Source organism: Cnephaeus nilssonii (assembly GCF_951640355.1).
Source record: "Cnephaeus nilssonii genome assembly, chromosome: 16".
NCBI lineage: Eukaryota > Metazoa > Chordata > Mammalia > Chiroptera > Vespertilionidae > Cnephaeus > Cnephaeus nilssonii.
The window spans coordinates 60,419,282-60,435,505 of NC_137087.1; the positions used below are offsets into that span (position 1 = coordinate 60,419,282).

The 16,224-nt window shown below is 54.7% G+C and overlaps 1 protein-coding gene across 2 annotated transcripts in view; it reads left to right on the forward strand.

Annotated features, from left to right (window-relative positions):
- The window catches only part of ADAM12 (ADAM metallopeptidase domain 12), a 176,348-nt gene that overhangs the window by 37,567 nt on the left and 122,557 nt on the right, over nt 1–16,224 (forward strand). For both annotated transcript variants that reach the window (XR_013814711.1, XM_079793191.1), the window contains exon 3: nt 10,847–10,920. Coding sequence is in view for 1 of the 2 variants with exons in the window: in XM_079793191.1 (XP_079649317.1) it covers nt 10,847–10,920 (74 nt within the window). In the remaining variant the exon portion in view is untranslated. The remainder of the gene's footprint in view (nt 1–10,846; nt 10,921–16,224) is intronic.

Consider the following 16,224-nt stretch of genomic DNA (forward strand, 5'->3'; position numbering starts at 1 on the left):
GGTGAGGATTATAAAGCAAACCAACAGCTGAGCCCAAGCTAGCTTTACACAGGAGCCAACTGTGCTTTTGTTTTAAAAAATACAGCGATCCTGTCAAACTCTGGGGGACCCCTTGCCCCGCCCTGTCCTCCTTGTCCCGAGTGTCCTCATGCGAGGGGTGAGTTCCTCCCGCCCGGCCGCGTGCTTTCCCATCACCAGGATTTCTGTTTTTGCTAAAACGCATTTATCATTCTCAAGCTATCATAAAAGAGCAATTACTTTCTGGAAAATGCTGACTTTCGGTTTTCAGTCCAAATCCCCGAGATCGCACGCAAAAGGAGCCCGGGTCCAGAGGCACATCTGTGAGCAGAGCTGCAGGCCCCCGAGGTTCACGCTGAGCCCATCGGGGAGAGGGATGGGCCGGAGGCCGGAGGGAGGCCGGAGGCCGGAGGGAGGCCAGAGGCCGGACTTGCAGGGCTTGGCGCACAGACAAACGTGCCGGAGCGGAATGAGCCGCTGGAGTGATAAGGGCGGGGGGAGGGGGGAGTGAGGAACAATAAGAGCATGAAGCCAAACGATGATTTGATTTAAGCATCAAAATTGGACGGCCCTGAGAACCCTCCGGAGGAGGCGGAAAGTTCAGATAAGGCCAGGATGTTTGCGCACAATTTGGCCTTGAAATTGTTCTTAAGTGGCCCAAGCTGTCCCGGGGTCATGATACATGCTACCCATGTATGTTCTTTAAGATTGAACATGATTAAGTGATTAAGCCCTGGCCACAGACTCTAAACTAGGATTACGGAGGCAGAGGGTCAGGCCACGCCTGGAAATCAGGAAGTTCACCGGTGTGTTTGCGAGGGGTGATGTCGGCCACGTGGATGAGCGGAGCGGGGACCCACGTGTGTCCGTCCGTCTTCTCGGGATTTCTCCGTGGACTCTGCCTGTCCCTCGCTCAGGCTGCGATGCATGTGTTTGATGACGGTCCTCAAACCTTCCTGCCAGCTGGCCACACCCTGCAAGCCTGGGTCCCACACAAATCCACACCCGCCCACAAGTCCACTGTAGCTGCTCTACCCCCGCCCCACCCACGCTCCTTCCGCCGGGAGCCCGGTTCCCCCACATCTGGCTCAGGACCCCGAAGGCCTTCCCTCCCACCAGCCGCCCCGTTTCCTCTACGTGGGAACTGCAGACCTAGCTCTTCCAACCATGCTCCCCCGATAGACACTCGTCCACCCGCTTCCCGCCGTGCCGTGGTCTCCGGGGCCGAGGGGCACCCCTGCGCCAAGTGTGCTTCTCGCTTGGCGAGTTTTCTTCCCTGCAGAGGTGGCCTTAAAGATACATGGCACATCTGTTTGCACACGCACGTGGAATGTCGAGAGAGTGATCTGTAAGCCGGTGGTGGTTAGCACTCAGTGAGCTATAGACCAGCTGGCTGCACGCAGCGATTCCTGAAGGAAACGGGAAGGCCGGTTTCTCAGCCGCGCGCAGGCCGACCTCCCGGCTGGGCAGGCCTTGGCTGGGACCGGCGGGTGCCGTCCGTGCGTTGGAGGGTGTTGAGCGGCGTCCGTGGTGCCCGCTCACCGAGTCATGAGAATGAAACACACCCTGGGTGTCTCCGGGGCCAAAGCCAGCGTGGGTTGCTCGTGACCGGTTTCCGCCGGCCCCTGGAAATCGCTGCTTGTGTTGAAGACTTGGTTCTACTCGGCCGACAAAACCGGAAAGAGCTGTGGCCAGAAACCGTCGGGCCCCCTCGGGAGTCCGTCTTTCCCGTCGCGATCTGGTGGTGGAGGCTCGTGGAACCTTCCAGCCATGTTCGCGTCTGAGCAGCCCTGAGCCTGTGGACGGGTGAGAAGAAGGCCATGCTCCACCCACGTGGGCTTTTCCATCAGGGTTCTCACGCTGACTCATACTTTTCTGTTTAAAATTGTATTCTCCACGCAGGCCGGCTTTCTGGCGTTTCCTCTTAATGAAGACGGGAGGTTCTTTGTTAGTAAGTTCTCCAAGAAATCAAACCGGGGCCGATGCTACTGGCAGCCACGCGGACGCGGCATTTCGGCGTCTAACCGTGTGTCTCACCCTCAGTTTATGAGACGCGATGGGCATTGCTCGTGGAAAGAGCTGCTCCCTCCGCGCTGGGAGGCTGCTGTTCGGACAGAGGCAGACGGGACGCCAGGCCCAGGGGCTGCCTCCACGCTCCGAGGCCCTGGATCTGGCCTGGAAGCAGGAGAGCCCGCCGCTGGCCTCAGCGCCAAGGTCCTGGCAGGTGGTCGGGAGCAGGCAGGTGGAGGCCACGCGCCCCAACAAACAGCGCGGCAGGCCAGCCACGGGCTGAGCTGGCCCAGTCCTACCCCAGTTTGTCTGACGTTGACCTGCGATTCCTCAAAGACCTCTGCGCCTCTCGCGCACGGGTTTCCGTGGAGCCGTCCGAGTGTGTTTTAGGGAGAGTGAGCAGGTAGCCAGGATACCATCTGCAAAAGCAACACGCGTGGGCCTAGGCTTGGCCTGGGCTTCGGCGAGCCCGCGCCGGTTCGGCAGCTCCGCTGTGACCACAGCGAGACCACCTCCTAAGGGCCCGTCGTGTGCCGCTGCTGTCCATCCCACGGATCCCAGCGGCGCTCTCCGGACGGCCCCCAGGCCGCGGGGCAACGGACAGTCTCCTAGGAGGCAGCCTGCACCCCCCACGCCCATCACTCAGCTGCTAGTTCACGTCCGACGGTTTTGAAATAAAGGGCAGAGAAAAAGCGGTACCTGGAAAAATGGTAATTTCCAGACATCAAGTTAGTTAGACAAATGCACTTCGAACTGGAAAACGAGATTTCCAGCCTATGAACACCCTGCGTGCCGCTTCACAGCTGGATCACCCCAAAAAGCTACGCTGCACCCCTTGGCTGGAGGTACAGTGTCCCTGATCGTCCGAAGAGGCCACTCTTAGAGAGCAGTACCTTTACAGGTTTCACCTGTTTGGCGCTGTATCTGCAGGGGCTTTCAGAACCTCCTATCCCCGCCCGGCCGGCGTGGCTCAGGGGCTGAGCATCGACCTATGACCCAGGAGGTCACAGTTCGATTCCCGGTCAGGGCACAGGCCCGGGTTGTGGGCTCCATCCCCAGTAGGGGGCATGCAGGAGGCAGCCGATCCATGATCCTCTCTCATCACGGATGTTTCTCTCTCTCTCTCTCCCTCTCCCTTCCTCTCTGAGATCAATAAAAATTTCTGTTAAGTGATGTGTTGTCCCGGGAGGGGACAGGGGACCAGTCTGCCTCAGAATCGGCCCTGCCCCTTAGAGGGAGGCAGCTTGAGGAAGTGGGGCTTATGGCGTGCAGGCTGCTGGGGGGACGGGCAGCATTTCCATGAATAAAGGCGGTTTTAGGATGTGTGACTGTCGCGACAGTAATCTTACATGAACTCCCGAAGTGTCGCTGCACGTTGATGCATCCGTGATCCCGTCAGCGGCCACGGGATAAAGGACCTGGACTGAGGGCGTCCCCGTGTGAAAGGTGGCGGGAAGGGAGAAGTGGGCTGAAAACCCGAATGCGCATCGAGCCCCGGAAATACGGTAACAGGATTCCGCACCAAAGGAAAGAGCCCAACCTTTCAACACGCAAACCTTAACAACGACACGACACACATCTCACCGGCAGCTCTCACCGAAGGTCCACGTGTGCCGTTCTGTGCCGTTAACGAGGTGTTTGCCAACGTCCATTTCCATCGGGAAGAATCATCAATAACTCATGAATAAACATCATTGTCATTTGTGTGATAACTTACAGGCCCCTAGCCAGGGACACCCCATTATGGCTCTGTAGAGCCTCCCCTCTCCCTGCGTTATTCTGCGGGTAAATCAATGCTGTCCTCGCCCAGTTCCGGGGCGCCGTGTCTTCCGGGCTGTGAAACCAGCCCACTAATATGAAAGTGGTAATCAAGATTGCCTCTAAATATTCATAGCAATAAATGACTCCCTCGCGCCCCATGAACGCCAGGGCTGCGGGCTGAGGCATTTATTTAGTGCCGGAGAGGGAGCGGGTTAGTTCAGAGTCCCCGAGCGCAGTATTTTAACGTTCTGCTTGAAGAATTAGATCCCTGAGCGCGTCCAGTCCCGACGACCGAGATGGATGGCTTTGGCTCTGAGCTGACCGTTGTCTTTGAAAGGGCAGGCCTGGAATGGTGATGGCAGTGAACTTGGCTATCGACCCACATTTTTAAAAAAAAAAATGTAAATTCCCTTTGTCGAGTCACTGCCATCTTATTTCAACTTCATGGTCAGGTTCCCCAAGTCATTGAAAATGGGCTGTGATCAAGGACATAGAAACACCAAGATGATGATGCTCTGTATCATTGCATCCATCAGAGAGAAAAAATAAAATGTGGCATCCACGGAAGGCCACGGTAACTGACTGGAGATATTTTGCACCCACGATGAGGGAAAAGATTTAAATTCGAGTTTGGGTGAGCTCCCAGTTACACAAACTAAAGGAGGGCAGCCAACAGGGACCCGTCAGAGAAGACTCCAGCCAATCAGTCACGTTGGAAGCATCTGTTTGTAGGATGTGCTGGTCGAGTGGCCCGGGGGTGGGGGAGGCCTCAGAGCAAGCACAGGGCACCGGAGGGTCCCCGCGACGGACAGCGGGCCCAGCCGGAGCCTCACTTTGCAGACCTGCCCAGGAAAACCACGTGGGGGACCCTGCCCAAGCTCCACCCTGGGAGAGACACCTCACAAGAAACCAGACCTTGACCCTGGACTTCTAGCTTCCAGAACTGGGCGGAAATGAATTCCTGTCGGTTCAGCTACCCCGTCTGGGGCATGTGGTTATGGAAGCCCAGCCCAATAAGGCAGGGGGCTTCTAAGATTATTTCTCAGCCGGCTGGTCGGCACCCTGATGACGATTGTACTGTTGTTTTTTAAAGCTGTACTTATGCATTTTATATCAGCCCCAATTAGAAAAATAGAATTATGACTGCCCAAACATTTCCGGCTTATTGATTAGCATCTCATTGACTTATTCAGCAAAGGCAAGTCTGTAAGCATTCAATAAAAGACACAGTTCCATTAGGGGAATCAATACGTCATTTTTAAGAAAAGGATTGCTGTATTTAACCAGCACTGGATCGTTATCTCCCATGTAGGAAAATCAAAAGAAAATGGGATGAATACGTGTTTTTAAACTAAGAAATCTAAAGCAATTAGTGCTTTTGAATTAAAATAGTACCCTGTTCTCCTCCTCCATTGATTTCTCCTGTACCATTCAGATCCTCAACTAAGATATACAGATCCAGATCTTTTTACCTCCCTGGGGGAAATGTACTCTTTTGAAAATGTTGACATTGGAATGTTAGAACAGCTCCTATAGAGACTTTCTGTGGAATTAGTACAAATGTTAATGTTTAAACGAGTTCGCCTCTTTGGGGGAATGAATGGGTACTGCAAACATCTTATATTTATTCACCAATACAATTGTCAGGATTTCTCTTTAAAATAGCCGTGTGCGTCAATATCTCAGACAAACAATTTATAATTAAGTTATTTACACAGACATATAAAACACAGATATACACATATACACTGGGTACATCTTTACAGGAAAATGATACATGTTTTTTGTCCTAATATTTCATTGTAAATTTAATTAATATCTTGTTTTTCTAAGATACAATTAATGAGCATAAATTGCAAGCCCTGGAGAAAACATTCTGTGTGTCTCTAATTAAACCCAAGGGTCAGAAGGCACAGGCCAATTTAGTGAGAAGTCCCTGTGGCAGACTCAAAAGCAAATGGGTGTCTTAGAAACACTTCGCACACTATGTTAAAATCCACACAAGTGACGTGTTTAATGTTGCATAGGATAGGAATAGGAATTTTTAAAGTTCAACAAACACTCAGAAATCCATACAATTCTTATAAGCACCAGACATTGTCAGAATATATCAATTAAGAAGTGTGGTTTTCACCAGATCTCTAAAGTTGTAGTCATTTGCTAGAATGAATTTGTAAAAAACAAAATCTGTTTAAACCAAGAAAATATACATAAGCATCGCTTGTACGTGGGTACTCATCAGTTTAACTCTCAAGCTTAAGAAGTTACTTAAAAAATAATATTATCACCCCCCAACTAGTGTGGCTCAGTGGTTGAACATCTAACAGGAGGTCACAATTTTATTCCCTGTCAGTGCACATGCCTGGGTTGCAGGCTTGATCCCCAGTAGGGGGCATGCACGAGGCAGCCGATTAATGTTTCTCTCTCATCAATGTTTCTATCTATTTCTCTCTCTTCCTCTCTCTGAAATCAATAAAAATATATCCTATATAATAAGTGCTAATATGCTAAGTGTCCGGTTGTCCGGTCAGCCATTCAACCAATCAAAGCATAATATGCTAATGATATGCTAAGGCCACTCAACCACTCGCTATGACATGCACTGACCACCAGGGGGCAGACGCTCCAACTGGTAGGTTAGCTTGCTCCTGGGGTCTGGCCAATCGGGACTGAGTGAGATGGGCCGGACACACCCTGGAGCCCTCCCATGTCCCTCCCAGGCCCCGATCTTGCACCGGTGAGGTCCCTCAGCCTGGCCTGCACCCTCTCGCAATCCAGGACCCCTCGGGGGATGTCAGAGAGCCGGTTTCAGCCCAATCCCCCAGGCCAGGCCGAGGGGCCCCACTGGTGCACAAATTCGTGCACCGGGCGCCCTCTAGTTTAAAATAATAACATCTCCCATCAATTAAGATTGAGAAGTAACTTCTTAAAGCATATTTTTTTTAAAAACCCTTTGGGCATTAATATCTGAACTAATATCTTACTCAGGCAGCGGTTGGGCTATGCAATCTGGGTCTTTTTGCTGACTCAGAGATGTCCGACGACCGTGGTAATTCCAGTGAATTTCCTGGGAAGGTGGCAATATTCCCCGTCTGCAATGTCACCACAGTTTGCTTCCATTGAGCCTTGAAATGTGTCTGTTGCGAATGATGAACCGATTTTAAAATTTTACTTGATTTTAATTAATGTAAACTTAAATGGCCATATGTGGCTAATGGCTACAACCTGAAGCACAGGAAACTACAAAAAGCTGTCAAATGGCCGCGCTAAGAATAACGGGAGTAGCTTCCACCCCCGGGGATCCCACCCCGTCCGGGGCCTCGTTAACGCAGGCAGGCGTGCCTATGTTCTCAGAACCCCAGGGACCTGCAGTTGTGGCTTTTGTTTAAATTTTGTTTCACTTAGCTAATTATTTTAATGTTGGATTTTGGAATTTACAATCTGTTTTCTGTCTTTTCCCCCCCATTTTCTCTTAAAACTTAGCATGTGGTCAGTTAATGCCGTGTAGCTGAAATGCTGTTATAAACAAGTCTCTGGAACACTGGAGTTTGAGTGCCGTTCAAATGTGGAATCTTAGAAAACTACGGATAAATGGACACAGCACAGGCTGGCAAAACCGATGCCGCTGAAGTTAGCAGCGATGGTGCAAGTGGGTGGTGGGCTGTCTGAACCTGACTGAAACCTCCCCCAGCACTGAGGCAGGCCGAGGGTCAGAGGCGGGGCCGAGGGTCAGGGGCGGGGCCGAGGGTCAGGGGCAGGGCCTTATGTCAGGGCGGGCCTTGTGTCAGGGGCGGGGCCTTGTGTCAGGGGCGGGGCCTTGTGTCAGGGCGGGGCCTTGTGTCAGAGGCAGGGCCTTGTGTCAGGGGTGTGGCCTTGTGTCAGGGGCGGGGCCTTGTGTCAGGGGCAGGGCCTTGTGTCAGGGGCAGGGCCTTATGTCAGGGCGGGCCTTGTGTCAGGGGCGGGGCCTTGTGTCAGGGGTGTGGCCTTGTGTCAGGGGCGGGGCCTTGTGTCAGGGGCAGGGCCTTGTGTCAGGGGCAGGGCCTTGTGTCAGGGCGGGGCCTTGTGTCAGGGGCGGGGCCTTGTGTCAGGGGCGGGGCCTTGTGTCAGGGGTGTGGCCTTGTGTCAGGGGCGGGGCCTTGTGTCAGAGGCGGGGCCTTGTGTCAGGGCGGGGCCTTGTGTCAGGGGCGGGGCCTTGTGTCAGGGCGGGGCCTTGTGTCAGGGGCGGGGCCGAGGGTCAGAGGCGGGGCCTTGTGTCAGGGCGGGGCCTTGTGTCGGGGCGGGGCCTTGTGCCAGGGCGGGGTCTTGTGTCGGGGCGGGGCCTTGTGCCAGGGGCGGGGCCTTGTGTCAGGGCGGGGCCTTGTGTCAGGGGCGGGGCCTTGTGTCAGGGCGGGGCCTTGTGTCAGGGGCGGGGCCGAGGGTCAGAGGCGGGGCCTTGGGTCAGGGGCGGGGCCGAGGGTCAGAGGCGGGGCCTTGTGTCAGGGCGGGGCCTTGTGTCAGGGGCGGGGCCTTGTGTCAGGGCGGGGCCTTGTGTCAGGGGCGGGGCCTTGTGTCAGGGCGGGGCAGAGGGACAGAGGCTGGGCTGAGGGTCAGAGCATGTGCACTGAGCTGCTGCCATCCAGGTGAGGGCCCAGCTGTCCTCCACCAGATCCCGCTCGCCTCCCCTTCGCTCTGTACACCCCTGGGGAGCCTTCCTTTCTGATGGGGCTGTGCTGACCTTTGGCCCTTCGCTAGGCTGACCGCGTCCTTTGTGAGCTAACCTGTCCCGCGTCCGCCTGGACAGTGGGGCATGCCTCCAGGCTCCCTCCTGAACGTAGTCTTTTTTTTTCTTCATTTTAATTTCTTTATTGATTGAGGTATCACATATTTGTCCTCATCCCCCCATTACTCACGCCCTCACCCCCCTGGTGTCTGTGTCCACTGGTTAGGCTTATGTGCATGCATACAAGTCCTTTGGTTGATCTCTCCCCCTTACCCCCACCCTCCTCTACCTTCCCTCTGAGGTTTGATGGTCTGATCGATGCTTCCCTGTCTCTGGATCCGCTTTTGTTCATCAGTTTATGTTGTTCACTATTTCCCATAGATGCGTGAGACCATATGATATTTCTCTTTCTCTGACTGGCTTATTTCACTTAGCATAATGCTCTCCGGTTCCATCCACGCTGTTGCAAATGGTAGGAATTCCTTCTTTTTTAGTGCAGCGTAGTATTCCATGGTGTAGATGGACCACAGTTTTTTAATCCACTCATCTGCTGATGGGCACTTAGGCTGTTTCCAAATCTTAGTTTTGGTGAATTGTGCCGCTATGAACGCGGTCTTAACACATCATCAGGATGAAAACCCAGCGCTTGTGTTTAAAAATAAACACGAGGAGGTTTTCATTCTCTTAGTGGGGAATGCCCCGTGGACATGCGAACCCCGTCTGCGTCACATGGCTTGGAGACTGTCAGCCCCCAGCGTCACCGAGGTGCATGAGCGCGAAGCAGAGGGGGCTGTGTGTGTGTTGGGGGGTGGGCGTGGCAGTAGATGTTGTCTTGGGCAAGGACTTTGAATCGCTGACCTGGCTCAGCAGGAGCGAGGGGGACATATTTGACGCCTGTTCCGGGTGGGAGGGAGCCCTGGGTACGGATGCGGGTTAAGGGACCAGCCACGGGGGCATGTTCTTGGGGCCGGGCCAGAAACTCACTGGGATTTCTGGGGCAGAACAGAGAGTACGATGCCTGCCTCCCCCTGACAGGCGGACACACGTGGCCCAGGGTGTCCTGGCCCGGAGGGGAGGGGAGGAAGACGAGGTAGGTAGAGCTGTGTGCCCGGGTCATTCATTCCCTCGGGCACCGGGCACGAACTGAGCTTCTGTTACGTGTCCGGCATCTTCACAGACTCAATACACGAGGGACCCACGGATGAACACACTGACTTTCACACGTAGGAAGGCAGCTCTCTCTCACAAGGAGGCAAGGACGGGAGACGGGAAGGGGGGGGTGCCCGGGGAGAGGGGTGGTGGTGGGGAGAATTATTGACATTTAAGCGGAGACTGAGTAGAGGGGTGGGAGGAGGGCACCCAGGTAGAGGGAGCGGTGTGTGCGAGGACTCAGAGCTGTCGAGGGGCGCGGTGGGTGTGAGGAGTGGAGAGGCCCGCGTGGCTGGGAAGAGGTGAGGCGTGTGGGTGTGGAGGGGCGAGGCCAGGCCGAGGATGCCCTGCAGGCCGCGTTCACGAGTTGACATCTCGCGATTGGTGCAGTTGGGGTGCGAGTGCAGGCTCCTTACATGCCAGGGTGGGCTGACCAGGTGGTGTTTTTAGTTTGTCTTTTGTTGGCTTGAGAGAGAGAAACACCAATGCGTTGTTCCACGTGGGTATGCATTCATTGGTTGGTTCTTGCCTGTGCCCTGACCGGGGATTGGACCTGAAAACTTAGTGTCTCGGGGATGATGCTCTCACCAACTGAGCTACCCGGCGAGTGCGGGATTGTGCTCTTAAAGACACCCCTCTGCGTCCGTTGGAGAATGTATGGGCAGAAAGCCAAGGCAGATATGGACGGGCCCAGGTTAGAAGGGGTTTGCCATCATCCGGGTGAGAGGTGATTGAGGTCCGAGCTGGAGTGGGGTGGGGCAGGGGACCCGGGCAGTGAGAGGTGTGATTCGGAGGGCAAAGCTACGGGGCCTTTTGAGGGAGTAGATGGAGCTGGTGAGGGCCAGGAGGCATCGGGAGGACCCCTGCTTTCTGACCTGAGCAGTGGGGGGAAGAAAGGCGCCCTTTGTGGAGCAGGGAAACTGAGGAAGGCGCCGATTGCGGGAAGGAGTGTAGCGTCCGGAAGGGTCCGCAGGGTGTGTGGCCGGAGGACGGGCGTGGAGAGGTCAGAGTCACAGCCGGCCGGTGCCTGGCCAGATGGTGAGTTTGCACCCCGCTGTGTCCGGGGGGCCTGGTTCCTGGAATCGGCTCAAAGAGCCGTGTTCTCCTCCCGCTCCCCCTCCGCTGACTCTGCCTGGGGAGCCGCAGATTCAAATGTTGGCAAGTCGACGCGAAATGTTCTTCAACGGACTCTTCCTGCCTCTCTTTCAGAATCACCCGGAAGCGCTGACGCTTCGGATACAACTGCAGAGCGAGGAGCTGGTCGTAAATCTGGAGCGAAACGAGTGAGTCACGTGCATTCTTGCTTCCTGCAGGACAGGGCCGTTCGACGTGTGAGTGAGAGACGCTGGGGATTTACATTGGCGTTAGAGGGACGGGGCCAAGGCTGTGGATTCATGGTCCCGAGTGAATCCGAGGCTGGGATTAACCTCAGACAAGGCTCCCGTGGACAAACAGAAGGCGTGTCACTGCAATAGGACCTTCTCGGGCGGCAGGCTGTGCACGGAGCCCTTCTGTGAGGAGCCTGTGTCTGAGGGACAGCACCCGGCGGCGCCTGCTCTGCCCCGGCCCGGGTCCCGCCCCGGCTGGCTTTGGGCAGCTCCTGGTCACAGGAGGGAGCCTGCTTCCGATGGACAGAAAGGCTTCTTTCTTTGAGAAAAGCCCAGGGTGTATTTCATCTTTCTGAGTCTGTCTCCGGTGGTATATTTATTTTATCTTTTTAGTTAAAAAATTGAGCCCTTTTTTTAAAATAAAATTATGTCAGTTTCTAGAAAATGGTATGACGTTGTTCTCCGGAGCACATGGCTATGGTTACACGTTGTGTACGCCTTGCGGGTTGGAAGCTGTCTGCTTTAAGGCGTGAGTCAAAGCCGGGCGTGGTCTTGAAGTCCTTCGCCCTGTGTGGCTGTCCCCGGGGGTCCTGCCGCCCCAGGGCCCTCGCCGCTCCGTTGGACGGGATCCGAAGGGAAGTGAGCGCTCCTGCTGAGCAGTCGGTATTTACAGCCACAGATCCGGTTCCCAAGCCTGATTCCCTCTCTCTTCCAGAAGGACTGCTTCCAGCCCACACCCTCAGGGAATGGCTGGGGTTTCTATGGTCGGTTTTGTTTTGTTTTTTGCTGAGATGACGGTTTCCCTGCCTTCCTGTTTCCGGCACGTTTCCGGCTCACCATTGGGCTTTCGTCAGCAGTAAACAGTGTGTTTTCAGCTTTTTCCTTGCAACTCGGTCTTAAAATAGAGTTTCGAACACACAGCTGGGGTAGCCAGGAAGCTGCATAGAAGCCTGAACGTTGCTTCTGATACGTCTCCCTTAGCACAGTAAATATTTGCCTGCTCTTTGTGTTCATGTAAGAATATGGTGGGATATTTTGATTATTGAATGTTGCTGTTTGTATACAGTTTAAAAAGTCTCTCAGTGGACAAAACTAGGTGTTCTCTGAAAGATGGAGAGAAATTAAGGCCCCATTGGTGGTACGTTTCCTTGATGGGGTTTGAGGAGCGGCTGGGGATGTGGGAGGCATGTCTGCAGACGTGGGAGTGTCTCTGTGGGTGTGGGAGTGTCTCCGTGGACATGGGAGTGTCTCCGTGGACGTGGGAGTGTCTCCATGGATGTGGGAGTGTCTCCGTGGACGTGGGAGTGTCTCCGTGGACGTGGGAGTGTCTCCATGAATGTGGGAGTGTCTCCGTGGATGTGGCAGTGTCTCCGTGGACGTGGGAGTGTCTCCATGGATGTGGCAGTGTCTCCATGGACATGGGAGTGTCTCCGTGGACGTGGGAGTGTCTCCGTGAGTGTGGGAGGTGTCTCCGTGGGTGTAGGAGTGTCTCCATGGACGTGGCAGTGTCTCCATGGACATGGGAGTGTCTCCGTGAGTGTGGGAGGTGTCTCTCTATTGTCAGTCTGTTGGAGGAACAGGGTAAATAGCAGGAGTGGGACCGATCTGGACCTTTGGATCAGCCCATGACTGCAGGCAGAGGAATGGAAATAGACTTACTAAAACCTTGAAATATTTGTTTTTACTACAAAAGGAATGCCTGTCAGTGCTGTAAGAAAATAAACAGCCCCCACATACTCCCACGACCAAACACGGTCCCGGTTAACCTTGTGGTGGGCGTCCGTGTAGACCCTTCATAAGTAAGGTTTGCTCCGTGAGTCTTCTCGGCTGATTCGTCGTCTGTGTGCCATCTGAGGCTGCACTCCTAGCTTTATCACGGGCACACCCTTTCACGTAAGCACCCCGTGGAGCCCATCTGGTGCTGTGGGTGTAAAGTGGCTTAGCGGCCTGGTTTGTGGTTCTCTCCGAAGATGGCTTACCGTTGGTTAAGGCGCCAGTCGGATGCACATTGACTGTTGTTGGTGGCCATTTGTGTAAAAGGCGCTTCCAAAGGTGCCTACGTGCTCGCTTCCAGTCCGCGCCTTTCAAAAATCATCCCAAAAGTAGAAAAGTCGAAAGCATCAAACTCTCTCCTCTCGCTTTGTTTCTCTCTTCCCAACCTCACTGTCAGCCTACATGCCGGACAAATCTACGGAGGGTGTTTAATATGTTCCTGTGACAGCCTGTAGCTTTACTTCAGTTATACTACCCATCCCAATCGCAGAGAGCCATCCTGATAGAAATAACGTTTTCATTCTCAGAGCATGCGGTGCTATTGTGTGTTTTGTTGTTGATGTTTAAAAATATTTTTATTGGTTTCAGAGAGTAAGGGAGAGGGAGAGATAGAAACATCAATGATGAGAGAGAATCATTGATCGGCTGCCTCCCCCACACCCCACACCGGGGATGGAGCCTGCAACCTGGGCATGTGCCCTGACCGGGAATCAAACCTCCTGGTTCATAGGTCGATGCTCAACCGCTGAGCCACGCTGGCTGGGCCAATGCTACTGTTTTAATAACGTGTTACCCCCAATACTTCAGCATAAGAATATTTTGGAGGAAGGTCGCACACACGTCTGTTTTCTAGGGACCTTACTTGGAGACAATGAGCACCAAAAAAATCTACAGTTTTCGAAATAGAGTGAAACGCTCCTTTGCTACCAGCTCTTAATGTGGTCAGATACAAAAGATAACCAGTTACCTCGTCTCAAATAGAGTTTTAATTTGCATATTCTTTTGCAAATGCATCCAATTAGAGATTTATCCAGATGAAGCTACAGGCACCCAAAGGTGAGTGTGTGAGAGTTGTTTTGTATTTAACAAGCAGCATGGATGAGAGCCTGACCCCTCAGGGGTCCGCTGGCCGGTGGGACCCTGGTGGGTGTCTGCCGGCTGGCAGGCAGTCCCGTGTGCAAGGATGCTCATTGCAGAATGTTTTACCCAAAGGGCATCAATAGGAGATTGGTTCCTATCTTATGGGTCAGCTATGAAATAGAGTGCAGCACAGCACTGAGTGATGGTGGAGCTCTTTATTATTACAAACAGCATGTGACATAATAGTTCACGAGGCATTTGGGTCTTATTTTTTAATTGTACACAGAGCATCTGTCTCTGAGCAGTAAGATTATGGGAGACATTTGCTGTCTTTTTTTTTTTTTAATTCTCACGGAGGATATTTCTTCCATTGATTTTTAGAGAGAGTGGAAGGGATGGAGGGAGGGGGCAAGAGAGAGAGAGAGAGAAACATGGATGTGAGAGAGACACATCGATTGGTTGCCTCCTACATGTGCCCCAACTGGGCTGGGGATCGAACCCCCAACCCTCGGGTCTGCAGGCTGACACTTTAACCACTTAGCATCGCCGGCCAGGGGGACACTTGCTTTCTTGATTATCTTCACGTTTTTCAACAAGAAAGCAATACTATTAAAGTTAGGAGAACTCTTTATAATTCCAGAGGGGAAAGCTGCTGCGAAAACTGTAAACGCGTTGAAAAGCGGAGCGCCGATGAGTCACTGCTCACAAACAGGACCTGCTGGTGCCAGGGGCCTCGGGCGACCTCGGAAGGCTGGGCGCTCTGCCCACTGAGTACCGGGGCTTCCGCCACCCAGAACTGGGCTTCAGGGAAAACCCGCTTAGAAAGCACCACTGAAATGAAGGGCCTCGGTGCCTGAAGGCCCAGGTGCCCTCATCGGAGGCAGAGACACACACCCTGCCCCCGCTCCCTGCAGCCAGCTCTTCAGGAAGCTGAACTTGTGGCCAGTCGCTGTTCCGGGGACCCTGTTTCTTTGCAGTCGCTGTTCCGGGGACCCTGTTTCTTTGCCTCCTGGCACCTTAACGTGCGCAGAGACGGGCTGCTGCTCGCGCAGAGTCCGTGTGCCTGTGGGGCCGCGATGGAGTGTAGAAAGGAGCGCGAGGCTCCCGGGAGAAGCTGGTCTGCGTGGCCCCAGGGCCGCTGTGGAGCTGCCAGAACGCGGTCCCGTGGGCGCCCAGGCCCGGCCGACAGTGCGCCGACCGCCTCTCCTCTCCCATCACCATGCTTGACCGCGGGCGGCCACTCCGACCCCCGTGCCTCCAGGGGAGGGGGATGAAAGGTGATGGCGATAGATCGCACTCCCCCACCCCTCACGCCGCCCAGCTTTCCGCCGTCACGGAGGGAAGGCCGCTGCCGGGAAGCCCACGGCCCGCGGAATTTATATCTGGGGCGTCTCCGAGCTAGAACTTTGGCCTTGACGTTTGTTCTGTCTGGAATGTTCCAGACAACTTGTTAGGGGCAACGACCATTAGTGTTCCCTCCCGAGCAGCAGCAGGCCCACCCTCGCACGGGGCAGAGTGTTGGGAAGTGCCCACCGGACGGCGACTCCGGGCGGATGGAGGCAGGGCGGGCCGCGCAGCAGGAGCGGTGATGGGTCCTGGCTGGCAGGTACCCGCCCCGAGGAGCCTGGTGGGTGGTGCGTGTTGACCCACGCCGTGTGGCACAGCCGACCCAGAGGGCCGGGGCTTGTCAGTGGCCATGGGGCTTGCACCGGCCCCGCCCCGCCCACAGTCTTGTCCATCATCTCTGTGCCCACAGCAGGCCGCTGACCCACTCCCTGGCCACGCAGAGCGGAGGGGTAACTACTCTGCTCGGTGGACCTGGATTCCGGGGATTCCAGGGTCCGTGGGCCCAAACTAACTGGTGAGCTTCCTGAGAAGGAAGTTCCCGAGTGGGTCCTGTGAGCGAGCCCTGCACACAGCCCAGCCCCGGGGCAATGTGGCTGTGAAAGGGGGCCCACCTGGGGGTGCCCGGTGCCCAGGGCCCCCGCCCGAGTCTCCGCTGCGCAGGCCACATCAGGAACCTGCCCCGTGCCGCCAAGCTCCACACTCGAGCGCGGCTACCGCTGGGGCTTCCCTCGCCTCTCCTACCAGCCAGAGACGCCCCCAAGGTCAGGGCAGGGTCTGAACTTCCTCCTCCTCCTTCCACAGGGCCTGGCGGGCACTGGATAAGAAATGACGGGAGGGAGCCCGGCCAGCGTGGCTCAATGGTTGGGCATCGGCCTATGAACCAGGAGGTCACAGTTCGATTCCTAATCAGGGCCAATTCCCAGTGTGGGCATGCAGGAGGCAGCCAAACAATGATTCTTTCTCATCATTGATATTTCTCTCTCTCTCCCTCTCCCTTCCTCTCTGAGATCAATAAATATATATAATTGAAAGGGAACAGGGAGCCCTAGGAAAGGGACA